This window comes from Pelophylax lessonae (genome assembly GCF_965119305.1).
Source record: "Pelophylax lessonae genome assembly, chromosome: 5".
In the NCBI taxonomy this organism is placed as follows: domain Eukaryota; kingdom Metazoa; phylum Chordata; class Amphibia; order Anura; family Ranidae; genus Pelophylax; species Pelophylax lessonae.
The window spans coordinates 100,587,536-100,605,885 of record NC_138772.1 but is presented as its reverse complement, the minus strand read 5'-3'; the positions used below and the strand labels follow the sequence as shown (position 1 = coordinate 100,605,885).

At 43.6% G+C, this 18,350-nt stretch overlaps 1 protein-coding gene across 2 annotated transcripts in view; it reads right to left on the bottom strand.

The window, feature by feature from the left end:
• Window positions 1-18,350, bottom strand: part of ESYT2 (extended synaptotagmin 2) — a 280,454-nt gene that overhangs the window by 80,141 nt on the left and 181,963 nt on the right. For both annotated transcript variants that reach the window (XM_082257732.1, XM_082257733.1), the window contains exons 8-9: window positions 15,556-15,676; window positions 10,504-10,680 (exon numbers count right to left, since the gene is read on the bottom strand). In XM_082257732.1, coding sequence (XP_082113858.1) covers window positions 10,504-10,680; window positions 15,556-15,676 — 298 coding nt within the window. The remainder of the gene's footprint in view (window positions 1-10,503; window positions 10,681-15,555; window positions 15,677-18,350) is intronic.

Sequence of the window (18,350 nt, the reverse complement as noted above, 5' to 3'; positions counted from 1 at the left end):
GTCCCGAAAGTTCAATTTACACGTTTACTAATAAGTTTCCTACAGTGGAAGGTACAGTAAGGATGGCCATACATGGGTTGAATTTCAAAAGAATTTTCTTCCAAAATGTTATCTAAGAATTTTCGTTCGAATTTCGCACCATTAGTGGGCTGCAGCAAGGGCAGATTTTCGTGCAGTCATAGAATTTGAGTGATCAGGCATGTTGGAAATTGTATGAAGAACAAACGATTTTCTAATCAATGATGGGAGGATCGTGTGCGAAATATAATCAAAAAAGAAATGTGCATGATTGCAAGAAAAGCAAATTCCCGGAAAGAAAAGAAGATTCCCAGGCCACGAAAATAATTTTCTGTCGCAATATAAGGTGAAATTCAAGGCTTGGTCGGTCGAATTTTGAAATCATTGGTGGCACCATCGAATCGCAAAACACATGAAATTTCTGATTTCCGAAACAATGTTCTTTTGAAATTCGACACATGTATGGCCAGCCTAAGTCTCTAAGATCCCCATTAAACCATTGTGCTGCAGTAATGGGCACATTGGAGCAATATGGTTTCATTGTGCGAAGGGGTGTATTGTAATGCACTTTGTTACAGAAAATATATTTTTGGGTTTTTTCAATGCGGTAATTTTCAGTTAAAAGTCCAAATATTCAAGAAATAGTGCATAAGAAAAGTGAATGGAGAAAGTTGTTCCATTCGAATAGTTATGGCTGAACTGTATGCTTTGCCTGCCTTCATACAGGTTATCTATGCAAACAAAAGAGTTCCACTTACAATGCATCAAGAAAGTGTTCATAGCGCTATAACTTTTTTCCACATATTGTTATGTTACAGCCTTATTCCAAAATTGATAAAATGTATTATTTTCCTCAAAATTCTACAAACAATACCCAATAATGACAATGTGAAATAAGTTTGTTTAAAATCTTTGCAAATTGTTTATAAAAAAAAAAAAAAAAATCACATGTACATAAGTAAAATATGATGCTGCAAGCTTGGAATACCTATTTTTGGGCAGTTTCTCCCATTCTTCTTTGTAGGATCTCTCAAGCTCCATCAGGTTGGATGGGGAGCGTCGGTGCGCAGCTATTTTCAGATCTCTCCAGAGATGTTCAAATCGGGTTCAAGTCTGGGCCACTCAAGGACAGTTGTCCAGTAGCCACTCCTTTGTTATCTTGGCTGCGTGCTTAGGGTTGTTGTTCTGTTGGAATATGAAACTTCGCCTCAGTCTGAGGTCCAGAGTGCACTGGGGCAGGTTTTCATCCAAGGATATCTCTGTACATTGCTGCATTTATCTTTCTCTCGATCCTGACTGGTCTTTCACTTCCTGCCACTGAAAAACATTCCCACAGCATGATGCTGCTACCACCTTGCTTCACTGTAGGAATGGTATTGGCTAGGTGATGAGCGGTGCCTGGTTTCCTCCAGAAATGACGCTTGTCATTCAGGCCCAAGAGTTCAATCACTGTTTCATCAGACCAGAGAATTTAGTTTCTCATGGTCTAAAAGTCTTTCAGGTGCCTTTTGGCAACCTCCAGGCAGGCTGTCATGTGCCTTTTACTGAGGAGTGGCCTCCATCTGGCCACTCTACCATACAGGCCTGATTGGTGGAGTGCTGTTCTTTTGGAAGGTTCTCCTCTCTCCACAGAGAAACTATGGGGTTCGGTCAGAGTGAGCATCGGGTTCTTTGTCACCTACCTGACTAAGGGCCTTCTCCCTGATCGCTCAGTTTGGTCAGGTAGCCCGCTCTAGTAAGGGTCCTGGTGGTTATAAACTTCTTCCATTTACAGATAATGGAGGCCACTGTGCTCTCTGGGACCTTCAATGCTGCAGAAATGTTTCTGTACCCTTCCCCAGATCTGTGCCTGGGTACAATCCTGTCTCGGAGATCTACAGACAATTCCTTGGACTTCATGGCTTGGTTTGTACTCTGACATGCATTGTTAACTGTGGGACCTTATATAGACAGGTGTGTGCCTTTCCAAATCATGTCCAATCAACTGAATTTACCACAGGTGGACTCCAATCAAGTTGTAGAAACATCTCAAGGATGATCAGTGGAAACAGGATGTACCTGAGCTCAATTTTGAGTCATGGCAAAGGCTGTGAATACTTATGTACATGGGATTTTTCATTTTTTTTTATTTTCAATAAATGTGCAAAGATTTCAAACAAACTTCTTTCACGTTGTCATTATGGGGTATATTGTTTGTAGAATTGTGAGGAAAATAATGAATTTAATCAATTTTGGAGTAAGGCTGTAACAACAAAATGTGGGGAAAGTAAAGCACTGTGTATATTTTCCGAATACACTTTGTTCTGTCTGGGGCATCTATGTCATCTACACAGCAATACAATGCTAAGTCCTGACCTGGTTCTCATAGCTTTTCTTGTTATAGGGATCATCCCTGTACTCATCCTCTTAAAACGCTAGCTCACATTTGCAAAAAAAAAAAAACTGTGCAGTTTGAAATAAAGCTGGACAATGCCTTGTTTATAGGTGTGGGCCATTTATGTACCTTTTGAAGACCGGCAGAAAAACTCCCAGAGATGACATCATCCCATCCTGCCTTGTTGTTGGGACACTCCCAGCCATTACTTCTTCCCTCCACCATCACAGAGTTCTCAAACTGCTGCAATTGTGTGGTCTACTATCCCCTCCTTCGCTCAAAGCTACTGTGACAGGAGAGAGTGAAAACAATTGGGTTTGAATTAGCTGGGAGTCTTCGCAACAAAGCATGATGGGGTGATGCCATCTCTGGAGCTTTTCAGTGAGGCTTCGGGAGGTAAGTAAATAGCCTACACCTATAGCAAGGGCGTTATTTCTTTTTGGTCAGAGCTGCAGTGTTTTTGTTTTTCCCTACATATACCCCTTACTTGCATGGGCAGTATTTCTGGTAAAGGTGAACTAACCCTTGAATTCTGAAAAATCCCACCAAGGAAGTAGTCTCACTTCAATACTTATCAATGTGTTCTTTTTCTCCCTCAAAGTATTTTGTCTTCTCTTCCTGTGTGCTGTGAGATCAGACAGGGCACCACTCCGCCACCTATGGTTGTCCGACAGTGCTTATAGCAAGGCAATTAATGCTTTGATAGATGGCATTCTCTCAGTCACAAAGCTGCTGTGAGTGTGAAACCGCTTCTTTAAAAAGGGATTGTAAAGTCTCAGGGTTTTTTTACCTTAACGCATTTATGCATTAGGTGAAAAAATTTCTTTGCGGCAGCTGCCCACAGAGCCCCCCTTTTTCTGACTTGATCCTGATCTGATCCAGCGATGTGCAGGAGCCCTGCAGCTCCAGCTGCTGCCTGTGTCCTCATTGGACAGATTAATAGCAGCAGGAGCCAGGAGCTCCCACTGCTGTCAATAAACTCCCCCCGAGTTCTCCTGTCTGTGTCAATGGATGCAGCAGCGGCTTTCTGCGGGGACAGCCGAAGAGTGGGAGGAGCCAGGAGTGCCGGCGGGGCACACAGGAAGAGGAGGATCAGGGCTGCTCTATGCAGAGTGGGTAAGTATAACATATACTCAGCTGCATATATTAAAAAGGGTGTCTGGGCTTTGCATGCCAATTACTTAAGGACTTGGCAAAAAAAAAAAAAAATGGATTTTTGTAAGAACTTACCGTAAAATCCTTTTCTCTTAAGCTCATTGACAGACGTAGTCTTCTTGATTCTCAAGAGCTGGGTTATGTTGTCTCCGCAGGAGTAGGACTAGGCAGAATGACAAAACGTTCTGGCTCCACCCTAGGGGGCAGTCCCTGAGGGTATATCCTCCCTCTCTCTGCTACAGGGAATCAGTTCTGTTTAAAGCAGTACAGAGAAATTAACCCAACCCAACTCAATGATAGAGGGGCGGGTACTACGTCTGTCAATGAGCTTAAGAGAAAAGGATTTTACGGTAAGTTCTTACAAAAATCCATTTTTCTCTATCGCTCATTGACAGACGTAGTCTTCTTGATTCTCAAGAGCTGGGACATCCAGAAGCAGTGCCACAAATGAGGGGTGGGATTGACAAAATCAAATCCAATCTAGTAGGCCCAACCGGTGCCAAACTAGAAGTTTTAAAGGCTCATTATAAACAAAGAATGAGACTAAAAGAAAAAATTTTCCAACGGAAAAAAACCCTCGAGGTAGACCACTGGTCTCCTCAAATTGCGGCCTGCAAAACCTTGCGGCCAAATGAGGCATCAGACGATGCCATTACATCAATTTTATAATGTTTAGAGAAGGTATGCACCGACGACCAGGTAGCCGCCTTGCACACCTGGACCACTGACGCCTGATGGCGACAGGGCCATGACGCACTAAGTGCCCGAGTGGAGTGCGCCTTAACAGGGAACGGGGGCTCCCGACCCTTAATAGAATAAGCCTGTACTACCGTCTGTCTGATTCATCTGGAAATGGTCGCGGCAGATGCAGGCAACCCCTTTTTGGGTCCATCTGGGATCACAAAAAGTGAATCCGTCTTGCGAAACGAGTCTGTCGTTTTCAAGTATACCCTGATCGCCCGGACCACATCCAAGGAGTGCAAAGCAAATTCCCGAGGATGACTGGGCTTAGGACACAGGGAAGGTAATACAATTTCTTCATTCAGATGAAATTCTGAAACCACTTTTGGTAGGAAGGATGGATTCGGACGAAGAACCACCTTATCTCTATGAACCACCAGATATGGTGAACGACAAGATAATGCGGCCAGTTCTGACACCCTGCGTGCAGAAGTAATAGCCACCAAGAAGGCCACCTTCTGGGACAACGTGGGTAGAGGAATCTCCCTAATATCTTCAAAGGGAGGTTTCTGAAGAACCGACAACACTAAATTAAGATCCCAGGGGGGTAACGGCGCGTGCACTGGGGGAGCCAGATGTCGCACCCCCTGGATGAAATTCCGCACCAAGGAATGAGTAGCCAAAGGCTTCTGAAAGAAGATGGCTAATGCTGAGACCTGACCCTTGATAGTACTCAAGGCCAGTTTCTGCTCAACCCCTTGTTGCAGAAAAGCCAATATTCGACTAATCGAATAAGACCGAGGACGGAACCCCAAAGGTTCACACCATGCAATGTAGAACTTCCATGTGCGATGATAAATCTTTCTGGAAGTCGCTTTCCTTGCTTCAACTAGAGTAGGAATAACTGAAGCTGACAAACCTTTGTCCTTCAGCACCTGGGTCTCAATAGCCAGGCCGTTAAAGCCAGCGATCGTAAAGCAGGATGGAAGATCGGTCCCTGAGACAGTAGATCCTCCCTGAGAGGAAGTCTCCATGGGACGTCCGCCACCAGTCTGACCATGTCGGCGTACCAAGCTCGACGAGGCCAGTCCGGAGCTACCAGGATTACTGGGATTCCTTCCTCCTCTACCCTGCGAAGAAGTCTTGGCAGTAACGCGAGAGGAGGGAAGGCATATATTAGCTGGTATTGCCCCCACGGGGCGATCAGTGCGTCTGCGGTTTCTGCTAGAGGATCGCGGGAGCGAGCCACGAATCTCTGAACTTTCCTGTTGAATCGTGATGCCAACAGATCCACATCCGGGGTGCCCCACCGTAGGCACAACTGGTGGAAAACGTCTGGATGGAGGGACCATTCCCCCTGATCCAGGGTCTGACGGCTGAGATAATCTGCCTGCCAATTCTCCACCCCCGGAATGAACACCGCAGAGATTGCTGGAACAAATTGTTCCGCCCAGAGAAGAATGCAAGCCACTTCTTTGGCCGCTCGGACACTCTTGGTGCCCCCCTGATGATTGACATAAGCCACGGCCGTGGCCTTGTCCGACTGGATCCGAACCGGGCTGCCCTGAAGCTGCTCGGTCCAGTGAATCAGACAAAGTCTGATCGCTCTCAGTTCCAATACATTTATCGGTAATCTGGATTCTTCCGGGGACCAAAGTCCCTGGACAGATAACTGACCAAGAATTCCTCCCCATCCGGATAGACTGGCATCCGTGGTCACTATCGTCCAATATATTGGCAGAAATGACTTTCCCTGGCTGAGCATTGGAGACCGAAGCCACCAAACCAGAGACTCTCTGGTCTGTTTGCTCAATCGTATCTGATTGTCCAGGGATTCCGGATTCCGATTCCATCTGAGAAGAATCTCTTGCTGAAGAATTCGGGTATGGGACTGGGCAAATGGGACTGCTTCGAATGAAGCCACCATCAACCCCAGAACCCTCATGCACGTCCGAAGGGAAGACCAGCTGTTGGACAGTAACAACTGGACTGCTGATTGAATCTTTCGAAGTTTCCCTACCGGAAGGAAAACTCTCGTCCTGACTGTGTCTAGAATTAGACCCAGATATTCGAGCCTCTGGGTGGGAACCAGAAATGACTTTTGCTGGTTCACCAGCCACCCGAATTCCTGTAAAGAAATCATAGTAATTTCTATGTTTTGTAGCAAGGTCTGAGGAGATTCTGCATGAAGCAGAAGATCGTCTAGGTAACCTAGAATCGATATACCTCTTTGGCGCAGAAGTGCCAACATTGGGGCCAACACCTTTGTGAAGACCCGCGGAGCCGTGGCGAGACCGAAAGGTAACGCCACAAACTGATAGTGGTTCTCCTCTACGGAAAAGCGTAGAAAACGCTGATGTCCTGCGAAAATGGGAATGTGAAGATAGGCGTCCTTGATGTCTATGGACGCTAAGACATCCCCTGGATGCAGGAAGGCTGCTACCGTGCGAATGGACTCCATTCTGAATCTTCTTATGTTGACGAAAGAATTGAGCGCTCTTAAGTCCAGAATTGGACGCACTTTGCCCTCTTTCCTGGGTATTGTAAACAGGTTTGAATAAAACCCTTGAAACCGTTCTGTCCAAGGAACGTGGACTACCACTCCTTGTTGTAGTAGATCTGTGACTGCTCTCCGCAGATCTTCTAGACGATCCGGAGATAGTCGGATATTGGAAGGGAAGAATCGCGCCGGTGGGAGAGATCGAAACTCGATCTTGTACCCTGACTTTATGACTTCGCAAACCCATTTGTCCGGGATTCTGGAAAGCCATGGATCCGGGAACCGGCGAAGACGTCCCCCCACCCCAGTTATGGGTGGGGGCGCACCTTCAGGCTTTGGATGGTTTATCTTCAGGTCTGGAGGGGGCGGGCTTTTGCTTGCCCGACCAACGAACCCTGACGCCTCCTGCAGGAGGCTTGGAGGACTTAGTTTTTTCACCCGCTGGACGAAAAAACCTCTTGTGAGCAGAAAAAGAAGGCCCTCGTCTTTGACGAGTTCCTCTACCTTTAAAATTTTGCGGTAAAAAGGTGCTTTTTCCACCGGTGAGATCCTTAATGATCTCATCTAAGTTGGCTCCAAATAGACGCTCTCCTGAAAAGGGGATATTAGCCAATGCTTTTTTGGAACCTTGGTCGGCTATCCAACCTTTTAGCCACAGTGTACGCCTGAGAACCACTGCTGAGACTGATGCTCGCGCCATTAATGGAGTGGCGTCTAACGCCGCATCACATACAAACTGTAACCCCTGTATCATTTGTTCCAACAAATCTGATACCGCCTGAGGGACTTCTTCTAAGTCCCGGCGTAACCACTTGGTCCATTCAGTTACAGCCTGCGAAACCAGACCAATAGCAATTATTGGCCTGAAAGCTGATCCAATCAAGGAAAACATGGTGCGAGACATAGCTTCTATCTTGCGATCCACTGGATCTTTAAAAGACGGAGCGTCTTCTAAAGGAATAACCGTGGCTTTATTCAATCTAGCAATAGGTGAATCCACCACAGGTGGTTCTGTCCATTTCTTAATAAGGGTTTCCTCAAACGGATAACGCCTGTCAATGCGTTTGGAAATATTAAAAGTGCGTTTTGGCAGACGCCATTCTTCATCGATTGGATTGCCAAAACATTTGGGCAATGGAAAAACCTTTGCCACTTTGATGCGCTTTTTAGTCCCAAAAGGGATCTCAGTTTCAGCTATTTCTGATGGAATACCCTGTAACCTTAAGGTCTCTTGAACAGATACAATGAGTGCGTTTACCAACGCTTCCTCTCGGGCTATGGCGGATGCCGAAACATCCTCCTCACTGTCTGAAGAGACAGGACCCGAGACACCAATACCAGATGAAGTACCTGCAACTGCAGAAATAGGCTCAGAGTCTGAATCCGAGGTTTCAGATAATAAGGGGTTAGGCGGGGGTCGCTTTCTTGCGCCCTGTCCCTGACAAGCCACTTCCACCCGGGACACAAAAGTTTCCATAATAGCTGACAAAGATTCAATTGTCAATGGGGTGCTGGAGGATCCCGCAGACCCCTCGAGGGGATCCGGAGGAGATACATGAGTGGCAGGGTCCATGTTAATACAGGACACTTTGCCAGCAATAAACAAAAAAACTCTTTTTTTTTTTTTTTTTTTGTGTGTCTCCCCCTAGCGCAATAGCGCCCCTCAGAGTACCTGCTTCTCGATCCCAGAGAGAGAGAGAGGGACCCCCAAGGCTCACCAACCGATGCAGTGCAGTTTCCAACAAACTGCAGCCAGCGTCTGTCTTACACAGACTGGAAGGAGCTGTTTGCTTTTTCCCGGGCAGAAGGCATGGCTCCGCCCCCTGTGTACGCCCTCCGGCGTTCCCAGCCCTCCACGAGGAAGCTGGGCTCACAAAACATGGCCGCCCCCATAGAAGAGACATAAGACTCCAAAAACATGGCGGCCGGCGTGACCTGAGGACATATATGCATTCGGTCTACGGCAAAATGGCGGCGGACCGCCGATATCGTCTTCCCAGCACATCCACCTGCACTCTGCTGAGAGGTGACATATGGATCTACAGAGATACACTGCACATAAGGTAGGATTATACCTCCTATGTCTGCTGTAATGTTACAGTCTGCTGGGTAGAGTGTTAGCTCTTGAACCAAGTCCACTTCCCACAAACACATGCTGTATTACAAGGGGGACTTGTAAGTGTCAGATATATACTGACCATATATGGAGGGGCCCATAATATATACTGCCTCACAAATGAGGAAAAAAAGGGAACGTTTTACTCACCATACCGAACCGACAGGCACCCTCTCTTCATAATACCCTCTCCACCGGGGTGGGGGTTTGTGGACGCCTCGACTCTCTGGTCCTGGCGTCCAAGCGAGCTTTTAACTCGCAAAGTCAGTCCCTTTACTGGGACTCCGTCGCGGCCGACTCAGCGCACTGGTCTGCACGCGCTTTTAGGCAGAAACCGGGGTGACCACTGGATCTCACATCCAGCCCGTCGCCCGGCCCCGCATACTTACTTGAATATGTCGCGGCCGACCAAGCGCAATGCCTGGTCTGCACGCGCTCGTAGGCCGGCTGGGGTGACCACAAGTGTCGCCCAGTCCGGCATTTTTGCTTGAAGATCTCACAGGAAAAAAACACTGGAGAAAACTACCTAAAAAATGTCTTTTTCTTAAAGAAAAAAAGTCTTGCCAGGACCAAAAAGATCCCAGCAAGGAGCTTAGGTCCTTACTCCTGACTAGACAGAAAAAAACTGATTCCCTGTAGCAGAGAGAGGGAGGATATACCCTCAGGGACTGCCCCCTAGGGTGGAGCCAGAACGTTTTGTCATTCTGCCTAGTCCTACTCCTGCGGAGACAACATAACCCAGCTCTTGAGAATCAAGAAGACTACGTCTGTCAATGAGCGATAGAGAAAAATGTATTAGGAGAATAGTATTTCTCTAGCTTCCTGCAGTAATAAGAAGGGTTTTTTTCAGCTGCAATGTGGTGGTACTCAGTACCAGCACCTCCAGCACTGCTCTTGTATATAGAGCTACTGAGTGTCCTATTGGTTGCTTAGAAACTCCAGCGAGAACACAACGAAGATGGCACTTGCTCTGCCTGATTAGTAAGACCTACCAGTACATGAGTGCCCCATTATCTCACGACCCAGTCCTAAGGGTAACGGCCTCTCTTTGCTGATCCTGAGGGCTTTATGCCGAAATGCATACATCGTTGACATCTTTACACACGTGGCTGGCTGAGGGGGGTCTACTGGCATCTTCCTGAGGGAAGTTTGGGTATCAATCCGATGACTACCCAGTAGCTACATTATGATGCTTGTGAGAGCTGTTTAGGCACTTTTAAAACGTGAGTTGTTTTCCTATGGTGTTTAAACTTTTAATCAAGCGTTATTATAGTTGCAAGACAAAGGAGTTACCAGGGGGTCTAAATGACACCTTATGCACAATTTGACCTGCCATGAAATTTGGAGGTCAAAATATCTGTTGACTTTGATTCCATAAGGTGGCAGCACCATTTAAGAAGAAATTCTACACTACAATCTCTAATACAGATTACCCAGACCCTTTATATTTTACAAGGACTGCTTTGTTTATTTAATGGTTTCATGATTACACATTTGATGGACATTTAGCACATGGAAGCACTGCTTGTTTTTGGTTTAATGTATGATAAGTAGCTGCTTTATGCTAATGTATTGTTTATTTTTCCTATTGGGCGCAGTGTCACAGTTTATAATATTCTAGCAATTATGTTCCATATTAACAAAAATCATTTTCATTACCTCATACACTTCATTCCATTTGGGATTCAGGTTCTCCTTAATGACTTTGCTCTGGAAAACCTGATTGCCAATCCTAATAACGCCATATGGGTCAGACTTTCCTTTTATCAGTCCTTTCATGTACGTGTCTTTCCACATCAGATCCTGTGCTTCTATAAAATAGATCCTCAGAACTCCCTGTTTAAAGAGGAAAGGAACATCCAGTGTTAAACACATTTATTTAAAATGCGTGACAAAATAAATTCAGTGTAACTAAGGAAAAAATTGGTAATTGCATGGGCCAAATGCAGGTTTATCTTCATCCTTATAGCCGCTCTGATTTCCACAGCTTGAAAGATTTGTGAACCACTGAGCAAATATGCAAATCATGAGAGATGCATGTCACACTGATTTCGCTGGTTTGTTTCAAATCAGTGACACCTAATTCAAAATGGATCTTTCCCTGGACTATCACAAAGAATGGACAATCTCTGGACCATCACATTCTACCATGCAAAATGTTACGAAAAGAGATGGCAAAAAAAAACATATTTCCTTGCAGGCTTTCCTTTTTCTCACTTTTGCGTTTTCACACTTTTCTTCTCGCAAGCACTCTCCTCCCAGCCGCCATTTTTAATGAAGGCCAGAGGATTCTTACCTTCTGAAGTTTTAACCCAACCCCCTACCACTGCAAGAGTCAAAACAAAGTTATTGAGGGGGATTCTTCCTTATCGGAAGGATCTCCTTTTTTTCCTAGACAAAGCCAGAGACAGCCAGATGATTGGCATTTCATTAAAAAAAGGGGAGCAAAGTCATAGCCAGTATCCTTCTCCTGGAAGGTTTTCTTTCACCACCTGATTACAATATGCAAAGCTTAAAGGCTAAATATATTCAGGGGGAAAATCCTGTGCCATCTATATTGGAGCCATTCACTAGTCTATGATTGAGTGTGCTATATTGGGAGATTCAAGAAGTGCATGGAGGTGACCCTAGTCTACCATTGCGGAGGAGAGAGTCCATCCTAAGTGTCTTTCATCACATGCCTGAGTGGTCTGACCATTAAAATTGGGGGCCCATTCCCTGCGGTAAGCAGCCACTTTTAATCCATCTTCACGGGTGCTTTTTCCCTCTGCTCACCGTATCTTGGGATTTCACCCCCCGTTTGGACTTTCTTGCTTGTTTTCACATCTGATCCTTAATTCAGGATTTTTATGGACTTTTTATCCCTCTGGTTTAGTTTTAATTGCACTGCACCAATGTTTTTTTCTGTGATTAATTAATTACAGGTTACTAGCGCTGCACTATTTGATGTATAAAGCTTAAAGGCTGCATAGTTTATGACAGGGTAATGAAAAGCTAATCATTTTTATTACACCATATGGAGAGAAGTACGAGAAGAGGACAGTTAATGTTACAGAGTATTGATGCAAAATGCATTAGAAGGGACTGCTTGTGACGTTATCACACCCGCCAGTGTTGCGGTTTATTATTTTATGCGGTTTTATACTTGCTAAAATTGTGAGTACCTGCCTGTACAATTTTATATAATAAACGTGTAATACAGAATTACACTATGTTTGGCCTTTGTTCTTTTGCATAACATTCTGCATAAGGTCTTTGTCTGGAATGTCTTGCTTACCTCTGAATACACTGATTTTTTTCCACATTGATTTTTATCACATTTGGGAATCACTGGACATTTACGCTTTTAGTGATGTTTGTGTCTGCGTGCACATTTATTTCTTGTGTATATAATTGATATGAGCTGGTATTCTTAGCTCTATTCCATTATTAGCACTAAGCACTATTTTTTCTTGTTTTCAAAACTACAATATTACAAAGACATTTTAGGTAATTGTGCTCTTCTATCCTTGTGGCAACAATCTAAGGAAGGCCCTTTACTCTTCCAGTATCACTGTGCCCCTGGGTACAAAACCAATTCCATAAAGACATATTTAATGAGTGTGGTGCAAAGAGTTCTGACCTTAACCCCACTGAACACCTTTGGGATGAACTAGAACACAGATTGTGAGCTACATATTCTCATCACTACCTGACCTCACCAATGCTTTTTAGGCTGAATAGACAAATATTTCCACAGCCCACTCCTAAAGCCTATGAAAAGCCTTCTGGCGTGGAGGCCCTTAACCACTTAAGCCCCGGAGGATTTTCCTGCTGAAAGACCAGGGCCTATTTTGCGATTCGGCACTGCGTGACTTTAACGGACAATTGCGTGGTCGTGCGACGTTGTACCCAAATGAAATTGACGTCCTTTTTTTCTCATAAATAGGGCTTTCTTTTGGTGGTATTTGATCACCTGTGCTATTTTTATTTTTGGCGCTATAAACAAAAAAAGAGCGTCAATTTTGAAAAAAATAACAATATTTTTCACATTTTTTTATATAAAATTCCCCCCAAAAAATGTAAAAATTAAAATTTTTTAACATTTTAGGCCAATTTGTTTTCTGCTACATATTTTTGGTAAAAAAAAAAAAAAAAAAAAAAAAATCGCAATAAGTGTATTTTGATTGGTTTGCGCAAAAGTTATTGCGTTTACTAAGGGAAAGATTTATGTCATTTTTATTGTTTTTTTTTTTTTGTTTAACTAGTAATGGCGGCGATCTGCGATTTTTTTTGCGGGACTGCAACATTGCGGCAGACAGATCAGACCCCTGACTAACATTTGACACTTTTGGGGGTACCAATGACATTACTACCGTAATCAGTGCTATACATATGCACTGTTACTGTAAAAATTACACTGGCAGGGAAGAGGTTAACTTTATTAGTGATCAAGGGGTTAAGTGTGTCCCTAGGGGCGTGATTCTAACTGTAAAGGGGTGTGGCTTGTGATGTAACCACAGAGACATACGATCCTACATAGCAGGATCGTATGATCTCTGCAGTTACACCAGGGAGAATGACAGGCGGCTTTGTTTACATCAGCCGCATGCCTTTCTCCCTCTCCAGCGGGAGATCGCGAGTGACCGGCTGACATCGGAGCCGCCGGTCACTCGCGCGGGGATGTCAGGGAACGAGCGGGGGCAGGAGCGCGCCTCCGGCGGTGTGCACTTGCCCCCTGCAGGCTCCTGGGCTTTGCCCAGGAGGGGCTGACTGCCGCAGTAAATATACTGTGGGCGGTCGGCAAGTGGTTAAGACACAAAGTTAGACAAGCAACTCATTGTCTATGGTTTTAGAATGGGGTGTCCAACTGCCTATCACTCACCCCTCACATTTTTGTAAATATTTTATTATATCTTTTCATGTGACAACACTAAAGAAATGACACTTTGCTACAATGTAAAGTAGTGAGTGTACAGCTTGTATAACAGTGTAAATTTGCTGTCCCCTTAAAATAGCTCAACACACAGCCATTAATGTCTAAACTGCTGGCAACAAAAGTGAGTACACCCCATAAGTTAAAATTGGGCCCAAAGTGTCAATAATTTGTGTGGCTACCATTATTTTACAGCACTGCCTTAACCCTCTTCGGCATGAAGTTCACCACATACATTCTGGCATTCATGGTTCCCTAAATGAACTGTAGGCTCCCCAGTGGCGGCAGCACTCATGCAGCCCCAGACCATGACAATCCCACCACCATGCCTGACTGTAGGCAAGACACACTTGTCTTTGTACGCCTCGCCTGGTTGCCACCACACGCGCTTGACACCATCTGAACCAAATAAGTTTATCTTGGTCTCATCAGATCACAGGACATGGTTCCAGTAATCCATGTCCTTAGTCTGCTTGTCTTCAGCAAACTGTTAGCGGGCTTTCTTGTGCATTATCTTTAGAAGAGGCTTCCTTCTGGGATGACAGCCATGCAGACCCATTTGACGCAGTGTGCGGCATATGGTCTGAGCACTGATAGGCTGACCCCTCCCCCCACTCCTTCAACCTCTGCAGCAATGGTGGCAGCACTTATACGTCTATTTCCCAAAGACAACCTCTGGATATGACGTTGAGCATGTGCACTAAACTTCTTTGGTCGACCACCGCCAGGCCTGTTCTAAAGAGGAACCTGTTCTGTTAAACCGCTGTATCGTCTTGGCCACCGTGCTGCAGCTCAGTTTCAGGGTCTTGGCAAACATCTGATAGCCTAGGCCATCTTTATGTAGAGCAACAATTCTTTTTTTCAGATCCTCAGAGAATTCTTTGCCATGAGGTGCCATGTTGAACTTTTAGTGACCAGTATAAGAACGTTAGAGCGAGAACACAAAATTAAACACACCTTCTCCCCAGTCCCACCTGAGACCATGTAACACTAACGAGTCACATGACACCAGGGAGGGAAAATAACTAATTGGGCCCAATTTGGACATTTACACTTAGGGGTGTACTCACTTTTGTTACCAGCGGTTTAGACATTAATGGCTGTGTGTTGAGTTATTTTGAGGGGACAGCAAATTTACACTGTTACACAAGCTGTACACTCACTACTTTACATTGAAGCAAAGTGTAATTTCTTCAGTGCTGTCACATGAAAAGATATAATAAAATATTTACAAAAATGTGAGGGGTGTACTCACTTTTGTGAGATACTGTAGGTGGTGATATTCAGATGTGCACATGCTGTGGGATATTTCTTTTTTTTTTTTTTTTTTTTGCTTTATAGGAGTACTACTGACAAGGCATGCATCAATTTAGCATTGATAATTCTTTTCAACACATTGGGGAGCTTTTGAGTATTTTTATGCTACCAATCATGTTTATTGTTTTCTTTTTACCAATCTGATACCAATTACTAATTGGAACTGCAATAGTTTTCATCCTATAATTTTTTTCACGCCTTAAAAGATTAGATTTAAAAAGGAAAAACAGACATTTTTATGCCACATAATATTCATATTTTTGAAGAAAATAAGCCTGTCTGATCACTACCATTTCCTGAAATAAAAAAATAATTGTCCCCTATTCAGTTTTTTAAAAATCTGAACATAACATTGATCAACTTGAAACATATATGTGGCCTTTCAACATCCCTTTGACAATGCATTTGACTGATGTAATAATACACAGGAATCTCCTGTAGGACAAAAACATTTCACATCTGACTTTGAAGTTACTCACTTTAGGTATTGGGAAGCGTAGCTGTGAAATCTCGACGTCACTCACTAGAGGAACAGTAATACGATTGGGAAGAACCAGATAGTTGGAAATAATATCCAATATTATGGTATCAGATACGCCACTGTCAAAGAAGGAACATTTTAATTAGGATTCATAACTTATCCAACAGTCAGCAAACACATAACTTATGAATGCATAATGCTGCCACCAATTAATGAAAAAATTGTGTCCTGCCTACAGATCATAAGCTGACTGCAAATGGTAAAAATGAACTTGGGGTTCAGTGGATGTTAAATGCAACTTTAATGGCAGCAAAGGCCTGTTTAAAGTGTTACTAAACCCAGGACCCTGCATTTACTAAAGATGGTCTCCCTCAGTACACAGAACATGGAAATGCAATTTTTATAGTAAATCTAAACTGCTAAATACCTTTTCTCATCAGCAGTATATAGCAGTCTTGTGACTTCTATCAGTGTCTGGTTAAAGCTTTTAGGAGGAGTTTTCATTCCGCTCTGACAGTCCTATCAGGCTGCAGGACCCCTGACCCTCTGTCTGAACAGTGCTAATTGGCCCTGTGCTGATCCAATGCACTCTCCCGGGAAAAAAAACTCTCTAGCAATACACATCAAACGGAGCATGTGCAGCCTGTCTCCTAGCCTCTGTACTATCAGGAGATGGATTGGGGACAGTGGAGGAAGGGGAGGAAAAGAGAAGACAGAAAAAAAATTGCCCTTTTTCACAACAGATGATTAACCCCTTAGTTTCCACAGTGAGTATAACAAGCATGCTTTACAGCATAACAGACAAATTTTATTGTTGTGGGTTTAGTAACACTTTAAGTCTATGGGATGTAAGTGCACAGGTGCAGCCAGCCCAGCACTGCATTTTTACCATTTTGGCTGTAGGATAGCAATAAGCCGCAGGCATCTGAGAAACCTACTGGGTGGACAGCCATGTGTCCAAGGGCAGCTAGGAAATTTATTGGTAAAAGCCTACACTGAACATGCACTTTAAAAGGTCACCAGACCATGGATTTTAACAAAAATCTTTCCATAAGATTATATGTGCATGTAACATTACATGTATAATACTTTCTTTTGCACCTCCCCCAGATACTACATAAAGGAGTGTGTTAAAGGAGAGGCAGAGAAGCCAGCACTAACCGCAATTAGACACAACCAAAAATGGAGATAGATAAGACAGGGAGGGAGGCAGGGCGCTGTGCCAGCCGATTGACTAGTCAATTTTATACCAGGTTCAAAGACACCTTGCAAGTGGATAAAACACTTTTCTGTACTTTTATCAACAATTTTTTAATCTGGTGACCGGGCCTCTTCATGGATTTATTTATGATTACATAGCTGCGTTAATTGTGTCTTCTATACCTGCTAGGAGTTCAGCTTTAGAGAATAAATCACTTTCTGGAAAAAAAGATACCCCCCTAGCCATTTTTATTGTAACAATCGAAGGGAAAAAAAGACCATCAGATAAAACAATGCATGCCCACTTGCCCAGCTGGGGCAATGAAAACATGTGCCTGCATCGATGTTCTAATTTTTTTTTTTACTTTTAATTTTAGTTACAGAAACTGTGCTTAACCTTGTGTTAGCTCAGTGCATTAAACAAAGTGCCTTTTGATAGCCATGATAAATGCATCAATGCTCCCTTCTGAAGTGTACAAGCACCAAATTATGGATATTCCCCAAAATTCACAGCATTGTTAATGTTTTAAGGTAGGAAGACAAAGTGGGCATTCATAACTGTGCTGTTGTAATATGTAACCTATCCACCAGGTGGAACTAGAGTTCTATAATAAAATAGATTGAAAAATGTGACATGCTCACCAACTGCGAAATTTCACTAAGCACTGAGACTACAGAGAGGCTGTTTACTGAAAAGTGTCATTATTTATTAATAAAGCAGATGTCACCTTTAATGTTCTTTTCACCTGTATCCAGGTCTCAAAATACATTATTAACTATAGAGCGTGTTAAAACTGATGTGGTCTCTGACATTTTAATGACTCATTTCTATTACATGTGTAATGATTTTCTAAGAATCTAATGTACTAAGAAAAGAAAAGAAAAGAAAAAAAAAAAAAAAAACCCAAACACTTGCAACTGTAAATGCTGCTGCAACAGCCAAACAATATACCTTAAATCGTATACAATTTATATGTAAAGTCTAAACTATTTACTCTTATTTCTGGACCATAAGGAAGTCCTAAACCCTCTGTCAGGTTTTGCTGCAGTTTGTATCCTTCCTGGGACAGTTCACCCTCTATTTATTCTGGCGAACAGTGTGTCTGAGACATAAAGTAAGGAGATATGGAAAACTTAAGAGTTGCCATAGAACATGGGAAAAGGGGATATCGTTCAATGGGGACACCTGTACAGGTGCCAATGATTTAAGGGTCTTTTCAGGTGAGCATCAATTCCAATTTTTACATCAGTGTTCGTTCAGTACGTTTCTGCATCTTGTAACGGACCCAGTCTCCAATTTGTAATGAGACAAAATGGGCAATTGCCCCGGGCCTTCCTGCAAGAGGAGGCCCCAGACTTCCTTTTTTAAAAAGGAATAATTTTATGATTTTAAAAACTGAAAAGTGTGTGTGGTGTCAGAATACGGAACAGTTTGTGCCGATTCACACGTACGCTGCAAATTAGCAGTGAATTATGTGCAAATTCCGCACCGCATCCAACTCGCACTCCGTTCATGCGAACTGCTGCAGGTGTGTATGTTACGGTAACGACACTGCAAAATCAGTGTGAACACTCATGCGATGCAATTCTGGT